Source organism: Anser anser (genome assembly GCF_964211835.1).
Source record: "Anser anser genome assembly, contig: SUPER_W_unloc_2, whole genome shotgun sequence".
NCBI lineage: Eukaryota > Metazoa > Chordata > Aves > Anseriformes > Anatidae > Anser > Anser anser.
In genome coordinates, this window is record NW_028154230.1 from 789,347 (window position 1) to 805,594 (window position 16,248).

Sequence of the window (16,248 nt, forward strand, 5' to 3'; positions counted from 1 at the left end):
TGAACCACCCCAACTCCCTCAGCCTGCCTTCCTGGGAGAGGTGCCCCAGCCCCCTGGTCATCTTCGTGGCCCTCCTCTGGACGCGTTCTAGTACGTCCCCGTCCTTCTTGTGCTGGGGGCCCCAGAGCTGAACACAGTACTTACTCTAGGTGGGGCCTCACAAGAGCACAGCAGCAGAGAGGGAGAATCACCTCCCTCGACTTGCCGGCCGCCCTCCTTTTGATGCGGCCCAGGATACGGGTGGCTTTCCGGGCTGCAAGCGTCCATTGCATTGCCGGCTCCGGTTGACGAGCTTCTCATCAACCAACGCCCCCAGGCCCTTCTCCTCAGAGCTGCTCTCCATCCATTCTCCGCCCAGCCTGGATTCGTGCTTAGGATTGCCCCGGACCAAATGCGGGACCTCGCGCTCGTAGCCCCAACTATTATTTATGACCCTATCAGCTCCACCCCAAACACGCTGGTGGCTTTTGGGCGCTGCTCCCCGCAGGCAGATCCCCGCTTTTGCCAGGGCAGGCCTTACCTTTTCAGAAGTTGCTCCACAACCTTCCCTGAGAGCCCCACTTCAACTGCTGGTGTTTCTAAGGGGGAAAGCTGCACCTCCCGCGCACGGGGTGGCGGGGAGGAATACAAAGCCTGTGCTCAGCCCTGGCACATCACAACTGGGTTTGTGCTCAGCTGGGGAGGAGGCTTCTGGAAAAATAGGCAGTGCCCCCCAAGGCTGCCCAAGCGTGGTCCGCGGTGCCCTGCAGCAGCCCCAGGGAGAGCGGAGCTCAAACTGGCCCGACACGGCGGCAGGGACGTGGCCGTCCCCACACGCGCGGTTCCTGCCTGAGTAGGCCACAGCGCTTCTGCCTCTCTGACAGGCTTGGAGGGTAACGACATCAGAATACGCTCGCTTTAGTTTGAGGTTCCAGGCGCTACTGCCATCGGGATGGCACACGGGGACGGGGCTGGGGCTGGGGCTGGGGGCAGGCAACCACAGGCAGCTTTAACATCTCAGTCCTCCCCGTCGGCCATCTCCCAGCTACCACGCGGGCCACTCAGTGCGACCAGACACCAATTCACCCAAGGCAACAAAAATATTTACAGAGCTACACCTCTCCTCGTAACTGTTTGTTGTTTACGGCTGAAACCAGTCCTGGGATAGGATATGCCACCTGGACTGAGCAAAGCCTTTGATACGGTCCCTCACCACATTCTTCTCTCTAAATTGGAGAGGTATGGATTTGAAGGATGGACTGCTGGGCGGATAAAGAATTGGTTGGCTGGTCGCAGCCAAAGGGTTGTGGTCAACGGCTCTATGTCTGGGTGGAGGCCGGTCACAAGCGGTGTCCCTCAGGGGTCGGCCTCGGGACCGGTGCTCTTCAACATCTTTAGCAATGACACAGACGACGGAATCGAGCAAGTTTGCAGATGACACCAAGCTGAGCGGTGCAGTCGATACAACAGAGGGAAGGGATGCCGTCCGGAGGGACCTGGACAGGCCGGAGAAGTGGGCCCATGAGAACCTAATGAGGTTCAACAAGGCCAAGTGCAAGGCGTTGACCTTGGGCTGGGGCAATCCCAGGTATTTCTATAGACTGGGAGAAGAAGAACTTGAGAGCAGCCCTGCGGAGAAGGACTTGGGGGTCCTGATGGACGAGAAGCTGGACACGAGCCAGCAGCGCGCGCTTGCAGCCCGGAAGGCCAACTGTGTCCTGGGCTGCATTAACAAAGGGGTGGCCAGCAGGGAGAGGGAGGTGATTATCCCCCTCTACCCTGCTCTTGGGAGACCCCACCTGGAATACTGCGTGCAGGCCTGGGGCCCCCAGCACAAGAAGGATGTGGAGCTCTTGGAAAGGTCAGTCTCACCTCCGTCCCTGGACAGGTGTTGGAACAGCTGGAAAGGTGTTGGAACAGCTTGTTCTGGATGCCATCTCCAAGCCATTGGAAGAGAAGGAGGTTATGAGGAGTAGTCAGCATGGATTCACCAAGGGGAAATCGTGCTCGACCGACCTCGTTGCCTTCTATGATGGCATCACCAGCTGCGTTGATGGAGGGAGAGCAGTGGATGTCATCTACCTTGACTTTAGCAAGGCTTCCGATACTGTCTCCCACGACGTCCTGCTAGCAAAGCTGAGAAAGCGTGGGATAGACGAGTGGACGGTAAGGTGGGTTGAGACCTGGCTGACCGGCCGAGCTCAGAGGGTGGTGATCGGCGGCGCAGAGTCCGGCTGCAGCCCTGTGACTAGCGGTGTTCCCCAGGGGTCGGTGCTGGGTCCGGTCTTGTTCAACATCTTCATCGCCGACCTTGACGAGGGAATAGTGTCCAGCCTCAGCAAGTACGCCGATGATACAAAGCTGGGAGGAGTGGCCGACACGCCAGAAGGCTGTGCTGCCATTCAGCGAGACCTGGGCGGGCTGGAGAGCTGGGCAGGAAGAAGCCAAATGAAGTTTAACAAGAGCAAGCGTAGAGTCCTGCACCTGGGAAGGAACAACCGCGTGTATCAGTACAGGCTGGGGGATGACCTGCTGGAGAGGAGCGCTGCGGAGAAGGACCCGGGGGTCCTGGTGGACGACAGGTTGACCATGAGCCAGCGGCGTGCCCTGGTGGCCAAGAAGGCCAACGGGATCCTGGCGTGCGTTAAAAGGAGCGTGGCCAGCAGGTCAAGGGAGGTGATCCTCCCCCTCTACTCTGCCCTGGGCAGGCCTCGCCTGGAGTACCGTGTCCGGTTCTGGGCTCCCCAGTACAAAAAAGACAGGGATCTCTTGGAAAGAGTCCAGCGGAGGGCAACAAAGATGATACGGGGCCTGGAGCATCTCCCCTATGAGCAAAGACTGAGAGACCTGGGCCTGTTCAGCCTTGAGAAGAGAAGACTGAGAGGGGATCTTATCAATGATTACAAATATCTTAAGTGTGGGAGACAGTGGGACTTGGCCACCCTCTTTTCAGTGGTTTGTGGGGATAGGACAAGGGGCAACGGCCAAAAACTGGAGCACAGGAAGTTCCGCACCAACACGCGAAAGAACTTCTTCACGGTGAGGGTGACGGAGCGCTGGAACAGGCTGCCCGGGGAGGTTGTGGAGTCTCCTTCTCCGGAGATATTCAAGGCCCGTCTGGACGCCTACCTGGGCAGCCTGCTCTAGGGAACCTGCTCTGGCAGGGGGGTTGGACCCGACGATCTCTTGAGGTCCCTTCCAACCCCTACGAATCTGTATATACAGGAGTAAAAATACACGTGTTGATAGCGATAGGACAAGGGGGAATGGTTTTAAACTAAGACAGGGGAGATTTAGCTTAGATATTAGGAGAAAGTTTTTCACTCAGAGGGCGGTGAGGCACTGGAACGGGTTGCCCAGAGAGGTTCTGGATGCCCCATCCCTGGAGGCATTCAAGGCCAGGCTGGACGCGGCTCTGGGCAGCCTGCTCTAGTGGTTGGCAACGCTGCCCAGAGCAGGGGGGTTGAAACTAGATGATCTTTAAGGTGCTTTTCAACCCAGGCCATTCTATGGTTCTATGATATGCTCTTTGAAAGCGTACAGGCTAAAGGAAGGGTCAAATTGGTGCCTCGGGGGCAAATTTCTTCGCCTTCTACGGTTGTCTAACAGTGCCTATTAAGCAAAGAGATTACCAATCATCTTCCTCCTCTACTTTCTCAGGAATTAAACACCTTTTGTGAAAGACTACAAGCGCTGATAGCATTAGCTAGACCGACTGGGGAACAGTTGAACACGTAAATACTTACTCAAGGTCCATTTGCACAGGTTTCTTTGAGCAGTTCCATGGGCTCTTCTACGTCAACAAAACAGACCAATGAAAGAGACCAAGGACAAATACAGAAACAGAACAGTTGATCAAGTGCCAATTTAAGAAGCTTTCCCTGAAAGGGCAACAGCATCTCCACCTCCACCCACCCCTCCCCTCCCCTCCCCTCCCCCCCCCCCCCCAAGTAGTTGACTTCCACAACTATTTTCATCTGACCCCGCAAACGGCAAATTCTATATTACTTCGAGTAGAACAAGGGCTGTTTCTTGTTTCGGTTTGGTTTTTATCATTCAGCTTCTTCAAAAGACTTTAGTCATTCACAGCTGCAATCGTTAACCCCGCAAACAGATCCAGTAACAAAGATCATTCCTCCTGCTAAGGAATCGAGTTTCTTTGTGAGGAACGGAGTCACAAAAATCATTTCATTAGCAAGTTTCAAACACTAAAAATATTTAATAGCATTTTAACGCTCCCACGCTCCAGTAAGCCTTGAACGTAACCGCAATTAAACAAGGAGCACAGCAAAGCCAGAGGTCTAACAAAGCACGAGAGGTGATCGCATTTAAACGCCTTATGGTGCCTTTAGCTAATCCTTCTTCTAGTTCCTGAACAACGGACTTCGTTTAGGAAAAAAAAAGACTCTAAAAATACATACAAAAAAATAAAGGGAACGGCAGCCGAGTCTTGAACGTTCAGAAGCCGACTCAAGCATCCCAGAGCCTTCTACGCTTTGAAAAGCGTCTGTGGGAGAAATTACTTCTCGAAGTTGCGAAACCCACGACTGAAAAGAAAGCGGTAGCAAAACTCCTACGGTAGTCAAGAACAGGCTGACAAGCACCTGTCAGAAATCACACCGGGTAGAGTTTATTCTGCCTCCTCGGGACAGGGGCAGACAACAGACGATGCCTGGAAGCTTTCTTCCAACCTTATTCTTCTCTGGTTCTACATCTGCCAGTCCTCGATGCGGCTGTTTCGCAATAAAAGCACGCCCTTTTATTTGGGAGCAGGGGGAAGATAGCAAGGCCTCAAACACACAGCACATCCTAGATCGTCTTAGGGAGATGGAGACCCACAGGACCGCCGAGCGCTTCTATCTTCGCGTTTCAAATGACTGGGCAAACCACCATCTACACGACACTGTCAACAGACCGAAACATTCTTTTAACTTGCAGAACTATTTCCATCGGCAAGACACACAAGACAGAGGTCATATCCCCATGCTCCATCTTTATTGTGCAAGTGCTGCTCAAAGCTCTTTATTACCCTCCATAGACAGCCGTCCAGGAAAAAAAAAAAAAAAAAAATCATACGTCAACAGGGGCTAGATTGACGGGCAACATATGAAACCTACTCGGCAGCGACCCGTACGCGTGCAGTGACGCCTGCGGTGCAAAAACCTTAGCCAGGAGGCCGGCCCAACTGACCGCCACCCAGAATACGTAGATGTACACGACAGCCCGAAGGGCCCGAGGGTGGGCATTCACAGCCATCCGGAATCCATTGGTCAGGTCCAGGTTAGCAGCACACTTCTTGCCAACAACCATTACACGCCCAAGAAGCTGGAAAAAGGAAATAACGTTACCTAACATAACGTGCCACGACGCACAGAACGAACGCGAGCGGAGAACCATCCACAGAACACGGTTAGCTAATCCTTCACGATTCAACCGCTGCTCTTTGAATTACCCTCTAGACAGGAACAGACTACAAAACAGTCACAGAAGCTAAATTTGTCTCGGGGGTTAAAGCCCCCGTCATAGCTTCGGGCAACGTAAGCCGCTCTGGCGGAAAATAAAAGCTTCACGGTGCCTTTTCTTTTGCGTGGCCTCACAAAGCCTTGGAACTTGACTTGCATAGCTAACAGCGAAACAAACACCCAGCGCCGCTCAACCAGCTTTCCCTTTCCTCGCCTCTGACCTGCCCAAACCCCAAGCCCTCTTCTGCATAGTCAAAGTACCACCGCCGCTGTCTGGAAACCGTGAAAACGGGCATCAGACCGTACTTCGGAACAACACTGCTTTTTGCACTACAAGCGCGTAGCCGGAGACCAGCATCGCTTTATATCGCCGCTCTTAGTCAAAAAGCTCAACTCCATTACAAGCTAGAGGCAAAAGACTACAGCATCGGAAAACCCAAAATAGCCTACTGTGCGCCCCTCCGCAACATCCAGAGGAAAAGAGGGGACGGGAAAGAGTCTAGGAAGTTACAAACTAGTTACAGGTACAGCCAGCCTAGCGAAAAGAAAGCTCCCACAGTACTCACGGGTCCGCCAGAATCTTCTGCTTCACATAACCGGACAACTGCCTTCTCAGGAAGGACTAGGAAAAAACACTGGAGCCTGAGGCGAACTATCACGGAACGCAAGGCGCTGGAGGAAGAGTAAACAGTTACAACGCAGTCAGCTTCAGAGAAAGGCAACAGCTTAAGCAAATCACTATGCCCCACCGAACTCGTCCTACCGAAGCAGATTATCAGGTACCCCAAACGCGCACGACAAAACAGCGATTCTTCTTAAGCGATCTTTGAATAGGCAAAGTTCTCTACCTTCTACACGCAAAACACACAAGCGGCAAACAATTGCTAACTGTCCTTCAGTTATGTCCAAATATTGCCTCGGCCAGAGGTAGGAAGGCATCTTCAAAGAACCCGGAGTAATCCGGCTGAGGCTGTATAAACTCTCCGTCCTCGATAACGCCACGTACTCAGGGGAAAGAACATTCCAAGTTAGCCCGTTACGGCCGGCTCTACGTCAGACACCTCCAGACCGAGGCCAAGGTATCACCTGCGAAACACGAATACCACCGATCTGTAGGAAACCATCGACTCGCAACTAATTGCGAGGGAACTCCCCAAATCACCAGCAGACCGAAACTGCATACGGCACCAGAAGCAGGATCCAGCACGCAAGGTGACGGGGGCAACGAGACAGCCGAGTACTTCAGATTAGCGACTTCCGGCAGTTTTATTTATTTTAGATGCGACTGAAACAGCGCCGATAAGACTCGATTCCACAGATGCTTTGCACTTCTTACTCACCATCGCCTTTCACTGCGCGACAATCGAGAATTACGAGCCTTCCTCACACTTCTCCCCCCTATAACATCGCTCAACTGTGAAACAGGCCTTCGGTACAGCGAGCTAAGCAAATTCAAGACCATTCGCTATAGCCAACTACACTCCAAAAGCAGTTCTAAGTTCCCCCCCTGCCTCAAGTGAGGACCAGCAGCCTGCGGGATTGACTGGCTTCTAGATGTTTAAGAAAGCTAGGAAAAGCTGCAATTCTTCCCTTTCACAAGCCACTTTGGAGAGAGCGTGCGCTCGCGTGCGCGGTGGGGGTGGTGCCATAACCAAAGCCTAGCACGGCCGAGCCGGGGCGTCTCTAGAACGCTGTCACGAGGCGCATCAAGACCTGCGTTTCTGCTACGCAGAAATGACTGATTACGGTCACTACTGCGATGCTCGCTGCCTATACGCAGGCAGTCCGAACCCCCAAGGAGACCGACTGCGCCGGCGACCCAGTACGCGCCGTGGCACCCCGGGGGCAGGCGGGACGCGCACCGAAGAGGCGCGGGGTTTTAGAGGCGCTGCAGTAGAGAGCGCCACGAGCCGGAGAGACCCCGACCGACCGACCGACCGACCGTCCGTCCGTCCGTCCGTCCCTCCCTGCCTCCCTCCCTCCCTCCCGCAGCAAGGCCACCACCCGCCCTGCCGCACTCCCGGGACCCGCGACGGGCCCTCGTTTCAGAGGGCCTGCGAGCGGCCGAGGGAAGGAAGGAAAGAGAAGACTCGCACGACGACGCCGCGGCTACCTCCTCGCCCACGACCGCTCATCCTCACGGAGAACGTTGGCGGGGACCTCCTTGCCCTTGCAGGCGACCTCTCCGAAAGCGGCTGCAGCGGCAGCGCCGCCGCCGGGCCAGGCGGCCTGCGCCCTAACGATCCCGTCGGCCATGACGGCGCCCGCTCGGTACAACGCCCCCTCCCTTCCCGCACTCGGCCCGGCCCTCCGCGGCGCTCATTGGGCCGACAGATCGCCGCCGACCGCTCCCGCGCCTCGATTGGCTGCCTCGCCTGCCCTCTTCCCTTGTCCCCGCCCTCTCGGCGGCTCCGCTCCCGTCGACCCGGTGCTTATCGGCGCTCAGGGAGGTCGCGTGCCCTCGGGGCGCGGAGGGATCCGACCGGGAGGGAGGAAGTGGGCGCCCGAAAACGGGCTGGGCGGCTCCGCGGAGGGAAGCCGGGCCCTGCACGGCTGGGAAACGAGCTCCACAGAACGGTTGCTCCGATCATAGAATCATAGCATGGCTTGGCTTGGCAGGGACCTTACTTAAAGATCACCTAATTCCAACCCCCCCGCCCTGGGCAGGGACACCTTCCACTAGACCACGTTGCTCAAAGCCCCATCCAACCTGGCCTTAAACACTTCCAGGGACGGGGCATCCGCCACTTCTCCTGGCAACCCGTTCCAGTGCCTCACCCCCCTCTCAGGAAAGAATCTCTTCCAACTATCCAGTCTAAGTCTACCCTCTTTGAGTTTAAAACCATTACTCCTTGCCCTATCGCTCCTCTCCCTGACAAAGAGTCCCTCCCCAGCTTTCCTGTAGGGCCCCCCCTTTGGGTACTGGACGGCCCCTCCAAGGTCTCCCCGGAGCCTTCTCTTCTCTCTCCAGGCTGAACCACCCCAACTCCCTCAGCCTGCCTTCCTGGGAGAGGTGCCCCAGCCCCCTGGTCATCTTCGTGGCCCTCCTCTGGACGCGTTCTAGTACGTCCCCGTCCTTCTTGTGCTGGGGGCCCCAGAGCTGAACACAGTACTTACTCTAGGTGGGGCCTCACAAGAGCACAGCAGCAGAGAGGGAGAATCACCTCCCTCGACTTGCCGGCCGCCCTCCTTTTGATGCGGCCCAGGATACGGGTGGCTTTCCGGGCTGCAAGCGTCCATTGCATTGCCGGCTCCGGTTGACGAGCTTCTCATCAACCAACGCCCCCAGGCCCTTCTCCTCAGAGCTGCTCTCCATCCATTCTCCGCCCAGCCTGGATTCGTGCTTAGGATTGCCCCGGACCAAATGCGGGACCTCGCGCTCGTAGCCCCAACTATTATTTATGACCCTATCAGCTCCACCCCAAACACGCTGGTGGCTTTTGGGCGCTGCTCCCCGCAGGCAGATCCCCGCTTTTGCCAGGGCAGGCCTTACCTTTTCAGAAGTTGCTCCACAACCTTCCCTGAGAGCCCCACTTCAACTGCTGGTGTTTCTAAGGGGGAAAGCTGCACCTCCCGCGCACGGGGTGGCGGGGGAGGAATACAAAGCCTGTGCTCAGCCCTGGCACATCACAACTGGGTTTGTGCTCAGCTGGGAGGAGGCTTCTGGAAAAATAGGCAGTGCCCCCCAAGGCTGCCCAAGCGTGGTCCGCGGTGCCCTGCAGCAGCCCCAGGGAGAGCGGAGCTCAAACTGGCCCGACACGGCGGCAGGGACGTGGCCGTCCCCACACGCGCGGTTCCTGCCTGAGTAGGCCACAGCGCTTCTGCCTCTCTGACAGGCTTGGAGGGTAACGACATCAGAATACGCTCGCTTTAGTTTGAGGTTCCAGGCGCTACTGCCATCGGGATGGCACACGGGGACGGGGCTGGGGCTGGGGCTGGGGGCAGGCAACCACAGGCAGCTTTAACATCTCAGTCCTCCCCGTCGGCCATCTCCCAGCTACCACGCGGGCCACTCAGTGCGACCAGACACCAATTCACCCAAGGCAACAAAAATATTTACAGAGCTACACCTCTCCTCGTAACTGTTTGTTGTTTACGGCTGAAACCAGTCCTGGGATAGGATATGCCACCTGGACTGAGCAAAGCCTTTGATACGGTCCCTCACCACATTCTTCTCTCTAAATTGGAGAGGTATGGATTTGAAGGATGGACTGCTGGGCGGATAAAGAATTGGTTGGCTGGTCGCAGCCAAAGGGTTGTGGTCAACGGCTCTATGTCTGGGTGGAGGCCGGTCACAAGCGGTGTCCCTCAGGGGTCGGCCTCGGGACCGGTGCTCTTCAACATCTTTAGCAATGACACAGACGACGGAATCGAGCAAGTTTGCAGATGACACCAAGCTGAGCGGTGCAGTCGATACAACAGAGGGAAGGGATGCCGTCCGGAGGGACCTGGACAGGCCGGAGAAGTGGGCCCATGAGAACCTAATGAGGTTCAACAAGGCCAAGTGCAAGGCGTTGACCTTGGGCTGGGGCAATCCCAGGTATTTCTATAGACTGGGAGAAGAAGAACTTGAGAGCAGCCCTGCGGAGAAGGACTTGGGGGTCCTGATGGACGAGAAGCTGGACACGAGCCAGCAGCGCGCGCTTGCAGCCCGGAAGGCCAACTGTGTCCTGGGCTGCATTAACAAAGGGGTGGCCAGCAGGGAGAGGGAGGTGATTATCCCCCTCTACCCTGCTCTTGGGAGACCCCACCTGGAATACTGCGTGCAGGCCTGGGGCCCCCAGCACAAGAAGGATGTGGAGCTCTTGGAAAGGTCAGTCTCACCTCCGTCCCTGGACAGGTGTTGGAACAGCTGGAAAGGTGTTGGAACAGCTTGTTCTGGATGCCATCTCCAAGCCATTGGAAGAGAAGGAGGTTATGAGGAGTAGTCAGCATGGATTCACCAAGGGGAAATCGTGCTCGACCGACCTCGTTGCCTTCTATGATGGCATCACCAGCTGCGTTGATGGAGGGAGAGCAGTGGATGTCATCTACCTTGACTTTAGCAAGGCTTCCGATACTGTCTCCCACGACGTCCTGCTAGCAAAGCTGAGAAAGCGTGGGATAGACGAGTGGACGGTAAGGTGGGTTGAGACCTGGCTGACCGGCCGAGCTCAGAGGGTGGTGATCGGCGGCGCAGAGTCCGGCTGCAGCCCTGTGACTAGCGGTGTTCCCCAGGGGTCGGTGCTGGGTCCGGTCTTGTTCAACATCTTCATCGCCGACCTTGACGAGGGAATAGTGTCCAGCCTCAGCAAGTACGCCGATGATACAAAGCTGGGAGGAGTGGCCGACACGCCAGAAGGCTGTGCTGCCATTCAGCGAGACCTGGGCGGGCTGGAGAGCTGGGCAGGAAGAAGCCAAATGAAGTTTAACAAGAGCAAGCGTAGAGTCCTGCACCTGGGAAGGAACAACCGCGTGTATCAGTACAGGCTGGGGGATGACCTGCTGGAGAGGAGCGCTGCGGAGAAGGACCCGGGGGTCCTGGTGGACGACAGGTTGACCATGAGCCAGCGGCGTGCCCTGGTGGCCAAGAAGGCCAACGGGATCCTGGCGTGCGTTAAAAGGAGCGTGGCCAGCAGGTCAAGGGAGGTGATCCTCCCCCTCTACTCTGCCCTGGGCAGGCCTCGCCTGGAGTACCGTGTCCGGTTCTGGGCTCCCCAGTACAAAAAAGACAGGGATCTCTTGGAAAGAGTCCAGCGGAGGGCAACAAAGATGATACGGGGCCTGGAGCATCTCCCCTATGAGCAAAGACTGAGAGACCTGGGCCTGTTCAGCCTTGAGAAGAGAAGACTGAGAGGGGATCTTATCAATGATTACAAATATCTTAAGTGTGGGAGACAGTGGGACTTGGCCACCCTCTTTTCAGTGGTTTGTGGGGATAGGACAAGGGGCAACGGCCAAAAACTGGAGCACAGGAAGTTCCGCACCAACACGCGAAAGAACTTCTTCACGGTGAGGGTGACGGAGCGCTGGAACAGGCTGCCCGGGGAGGTTGTGGAGTCTCCTTCTCCGGAGATATTCAAGGCCCGTCTGGACGCCTACCTGGGCAGCCTGCTCTAGGGAACCTGCTCTGGCAGGGGGGTTGGACCCGACGATCTCTTGAGGTCCCTTCCAACCCCTACGAATCTGTATATACAGGAGTAAAAATACACGTGTTGATAGCGATAGGACAAGGGGGAATGGTTTTAAACTAAGACAGGGGAGATTTAGCTTAGATATTAGGAGAAAGTTTTTCACTCAGAGGGCGGTGAGGCACTGGAACGGGTTGCCCAGAGAGGTTCTGGATGCCCCATCCCTGGAGGCATTCAAGGCCAGGCTGGACGCGGCTCTGGGCAGCCTGCTCTAGTGGTTGGCAACGCTGCCCAGAGCAGGGGGGTTGAAACTAGATGATCTTTAAGGTGCTTTTCAACCCAGGCCATTCTATGGTTCTATGATATGCTCTTTGAAAGCGTACAGGCTAAAGGAAGGGTCAAATTGGTGCCTCGGGGGCAAATTTCTTCGCCTTCTACGGTTGTCTAACAGTGCCTATTAAGCAAAGAGATTACCAATCGTCTTCCTCCTCTACTTTCTCAGGAATTAAACACCTTTTGTGAAAGACTACAAGCGCTGATAGCATTAGCTAGACCGACTGGGGAACAGTTGAACACGTAAATACTTACTCAAGGTCCATTTGCACAGGTTTCTTTGAGCAGTTCCATGGGCTCTTCTACGTCAACAAAACAGACCAATGAAAGAGACCAAGGACAAATACAGAAACAGAACAGTTGATCAAGTGCCAATTTAAGAAGCTTTCCCTGAAAGGGCAACAGCATCTCCACCTCCACCCACCCCTCCCCTCCCCTCCCCTCCCTTCCCTTCCCCTCCCTCCCCCCCCCCCCCCCCCCCCCCAAGTAGTTGACTTCCACAACTATTTTCATCTGACCCCGCAAACGGCAAATTCTATATTACTTCGAGTAGAACAAGGGCTGTTTCTTGTTTCGGTTTGGTTTTTATCATTCAGCTTCTTCAAAAGACTTTAGTCATTCACAGCTGCAATCGTTAACCCCGCAAACAGATCCAGTAACAAAGATCATTCCTCCTGCTAAGGAATCGAGTTTCTTTGTGAGGAACGGAGTCACAAAAATCATTTCATTAGCAAGTTTCAAACACTAAAAATATTTAATAGCATTTTAACGCTCCCACGCTCCAGTAAGCCTTGAACGTAACCGCAATTAAACAAGGAGCACAGCAAAGCCAGAGGTCTAACAAAGCACGAGAGGTGATCGCATTTAAACGCCTTATGGTGCCTTTAGCTAATCCTTCTTCTAGTTCCTGAACAACGGACTTCGTTTAGGAAAAAAAAAGACTCTAAAAATACATACAAAAAAATAAAGGGAACGGCAGCCGAGTCTTGAACGTTCAGAAGCCGACTCAAGCATCCCAGAGCCTTCTACGCTTTGAAAAGCGTCTGTGGGAGAAATTACTTCTCGAAGTTGCGAAACCCACGACTGAAAAGAAAGCGGTAGCAAAACTCCTACGGTAGTCAAGAACAGGCTGACAAGCACCTGTCAGAAATCACACCGGGTAGAGTTTATTCTGCCTCCTCGGGACAGGGGCAGACAACAGACGATGCCTGGAAGCTTTCTTCCAACCTTATTCTTCTCTGGTTCTACATCTGCCAGTCCTCGATGCGGCTGTTTCGCAATAAAAGCACGCCCTTTTATTTGGGAGCAGGGGGAAGATAGCAAGGCCTCAAACACACAGCACATCCTAGATCGTCTTAGGGAGATGGAGACCCACAGGACCGCCGAGCGCTTCTATCTTCGCGTTTCAAATGACTGGGCAAACCACCATCTACACGACACTGTCAACAGACCGAAACATTCTTTTAACTTGCAGAACTATTTCCATCGGCAAGACACACAAGACAGAGGTCATATCCCCATGCTCCATCTTTATTGTGCAAGTGCTGCTCAAAGCTCTTTATTACCCTCCATAGACAGCCGTCCAGGAAAAAAAAAAAAAAAAAATCATACGTCAACAGGGGCTAGATTGACGGGCAACATATGAAACCTACTCGGCGGCGACCCGTACGCGTGCAGTGACGCCTGCGGTGCAAAAACCTTAGCCAGGAGGCCGGCCCAACTGACCGCCACCCAGAATACGTAGATGTACACGACAGCCCGAAGGGCCCGAGGGTGGGCATTCACAGCCATCCGGAATCCATTGGTCAGGTCCAGGTTAGCAGCACACTTCTTGCCAACAACCATTACACGCCCAAGAAGCTGGAAAAAGGAAATAACGTTACCTAACATAACGTGCCACGACGCACAGAACGAACGCGAGCGGAGAACCATCCACAGAACACGGTTAGCTAATCCTTCACGATTCAACCGCTGCTCTTTGAATTACCCTCTAGACAGGAACAGACTACAAAACAGTCACAGAAGCTAAATTTGTCTCGGGGGTTAAAGCCCCCGTCATAGCTTCGGGCAACGTAAGCCGCTCTGGCGGAAAATAAAAGCTTCACGGTGCCTTTTCTTTTGCGTGGCCTCACAAAGCCTTGGAACTTGACTTGCATAGCTAACAGCGAAACAAACACCCAGCGCCGCTCAACCAGCTTTCCCTTTCCTCGCCTCTGACCTGCCCAAACCCCAAGCCCTCTTCTGCATAGTCAAAGTACCACCGCCGCTGTCTGGAAACCGTGAAAACGGGCATCAGACCGTACTTCGGAACAACACTGCTTTTTGCACTACAAGCGCGTAGCCGGAGACCAGCATCGCTTTATATCGCCGCTCTTAGTCAAAAAGCTCAACTCCATTACAAGCTAGAGGCAAAAGACTACAGCATCGGAAAACCCAAAATAGCCTACTGTGCGCCCCTCCGCAACATCCAGAGGAAAAGAGGGGACGGGAAAGAGTCTAGGAAGTTACAAACTAGTTACAGGTACAGCCAGCCTAGCGAAAAGAAAGCTCCCACAGTACTCACGGGTCCGCCAGAATCTTCTGCTTCACATAACCGGACAACTGCCTTCTCAGGAAGGACTAGGAAAAAACACTGGAGCCTGAGGCGAACTATCACGGAACGCAAGGCGCTGGAGGAAGAGTAAACAGTTACAACGCAGTCAGCTTCAGAGAAAGGCAACAGCTTAAGCAAATCACTATGCCCCACCGAACTCGTCCTACCGAAGCAGATTATCAGGTACCCCAAACGCGCACGACAAAACAGCGATTCTTCTTAAGCGATCTTTGAATAGGCAAAGTTCTCTACCTTCTACACGCAAAACACACAAGCGGCAAACAATTGCTAACTGTCCTTCAGTTATGTCCAAATATTGCCTCGGCCAGAGGTAGGAAGGCATCTTCAAAGAACCCGGAGTAATCCGGCTGAGGCTGTATAAACTCTCCGTCCTCGATAACGCCACGTACTCAGGGGAAAGAACATTCCAAGTTAGCCCGTTACGGCCGGCTCTACGTCAGACACCTCCAGACCGAGGCCAAGGTATCACCTGCGAAACACGAATACCACCGATCTGTAGGAAACCATCGACTCGCAACTAATTGCGAGGGAACTCCCCAAATCACCAGCAGACCGAAACTGCATACGGCACCAGAAGCAGGATCCAGCACGCAAGGTGACGGGGGCAACGAGACAGCCGAGTACTTCAGATTAGCGACTTCCGGCAGTTTTATTTATTTTAGATGCGACTGAAACAGCGCCGATAAGACTCGATTCCACAGATGCTTTGCACTTCTTACTCACCATCGCCTTTCACTGCGCGACAATCGAGAATTACGAGCCTTCCTCACACTTCTCCCCCCTATAACATCGCTCAACTGTGAAACAGGCCTTCGGTACAGCGAGCTAAGCAAATTCAAGACCATTCGCTATAGCCAACTACACTCCAAAAGCAGTTCTAAGTTCCCCCCCTGCCTCAAGTGAGGACCAGCAGCCTGCGGGATTGACTGGCTTCTAGATGTTTAAGAAAGCTAGGAAAAGCTGCAATTCTTCCCTTTCACAAGCCACTTTGGAGAGAGCGTGCGCTCGCGTGCGCGGTGGGGGTGGTGCCATAACCAAAGCCTAGCACGGCCGAGCCGGGGCGTCTCTAGAACGCTGTCACGAGGCGCATCAAGACCTGCGTTTCTGCTACGCAGAAATGACTGATTACGGTCACTACTGCGATGCTCGCTGCCTATACGCAGGCAGTCCGAACCCCCAAGGAGACCGACTGCGCCGGCGACCCAGTACGCGCCGTGGCACCCCGGGGGCAGGCGGGACGCGCACCGAAGAAGCGCGGGGTTTTAGAGGCGCTGCAGTAGAGAGCGCCACGAGCCGGAGAGACCCCGACCGACCGACCGACCGACCGTCCGTCCGTCCGTCCCTCCCTGCCTCCCTCCCTCCCTCCCGCAGCAAGGCCACCACCCGCCCTGCCGCACTCCCGGGACCCGCGACGGGCCCTCGTTTCAGAGGGCCTGCGAGCGGCCGAGGGAAGGAAGGAAAGAGAAGACTCGCACGACGACGCCGCGGCTACCTCCTCGCCCACGACCGCTCATCCTCACGGAGAACGTTGGCGGGGACCTCCTTGCCCTTGCAGGCGACCTCTCCGAAAGCGGCTGCAGCGGCAGCGCCGCCGCCGGGCCAGGCGGCCTGCGCCCTAACGATCCCGTCGGCCATGACGGCGCCCGCTCGGTACAACGCCCCCTCCCTTCCCGCACTCGGCCCGGCCCTCCGCGGCGCTCATTGGGCCGACAGATCGCCGCCGACCGCTCCCGCGCCTCGATTGGCTGCC

The 16,248-nt window shown here is 55.1% G+C and overlaps 2 protein-coding genes across 2 annotated transcripts; both read right to left on the reverse strand.

Annotated features, from left to right (window-relative positions):
• Positions 1-4,178: 4,178 nt before the first annotated feature.
• On the reverse strand, positions 4,179-7,730 carry LOC310888876 (adenosine 5'-monophosphoramidase HINT1-like). Its single transcript, XM_083852497.1, has 4 exons — positions 7,555-7,730; positions 6,008-6,113; positions 5,097-5,304; positions 4,179-4,882 (listed from the first exon to the last, which is right to left on the reverse strand). The coding sequence occupies exons 1-4, from the start codon at positions 7,695-7,697 to the stop codon at positions 4,836-4,838; spliced, it is 504 nt and encodes a 167-aa protein (XP_083708623.1). The 5' UTR covers positions 7,698-7,730; the 3' UTR covers positions 4,179-4,835.
• Positions 7,731-12,619: 4,889 nt separating this feature from the next.
• On the reverse strand, positions 12,620-16,183 carry LOC310888855 (adenosine 5'-monophosphoramidase HINT1-like). Its single transcript, XM_083852473.1, has 4 exons — positions 15,991-16,183; positions 14,448-14,553; positions 13,537-13,744; positions 12,620-13,323 (listed from the first exon to the last, which is right to left on the reverse strand). Exons 1-4 carry the CDS (start codon positions 16,131-16,133, stop codon positions 13,277-13,279), a joined length of 504 nt encoding a protein of 167 aa, XP_083708599.1. The 5' UTR covers positions 16,134-16,183; the 3' UTR covers positions 12,620-13,276.
• Positions 16,184-16,248: the final 65 nt, after the last annotated feature.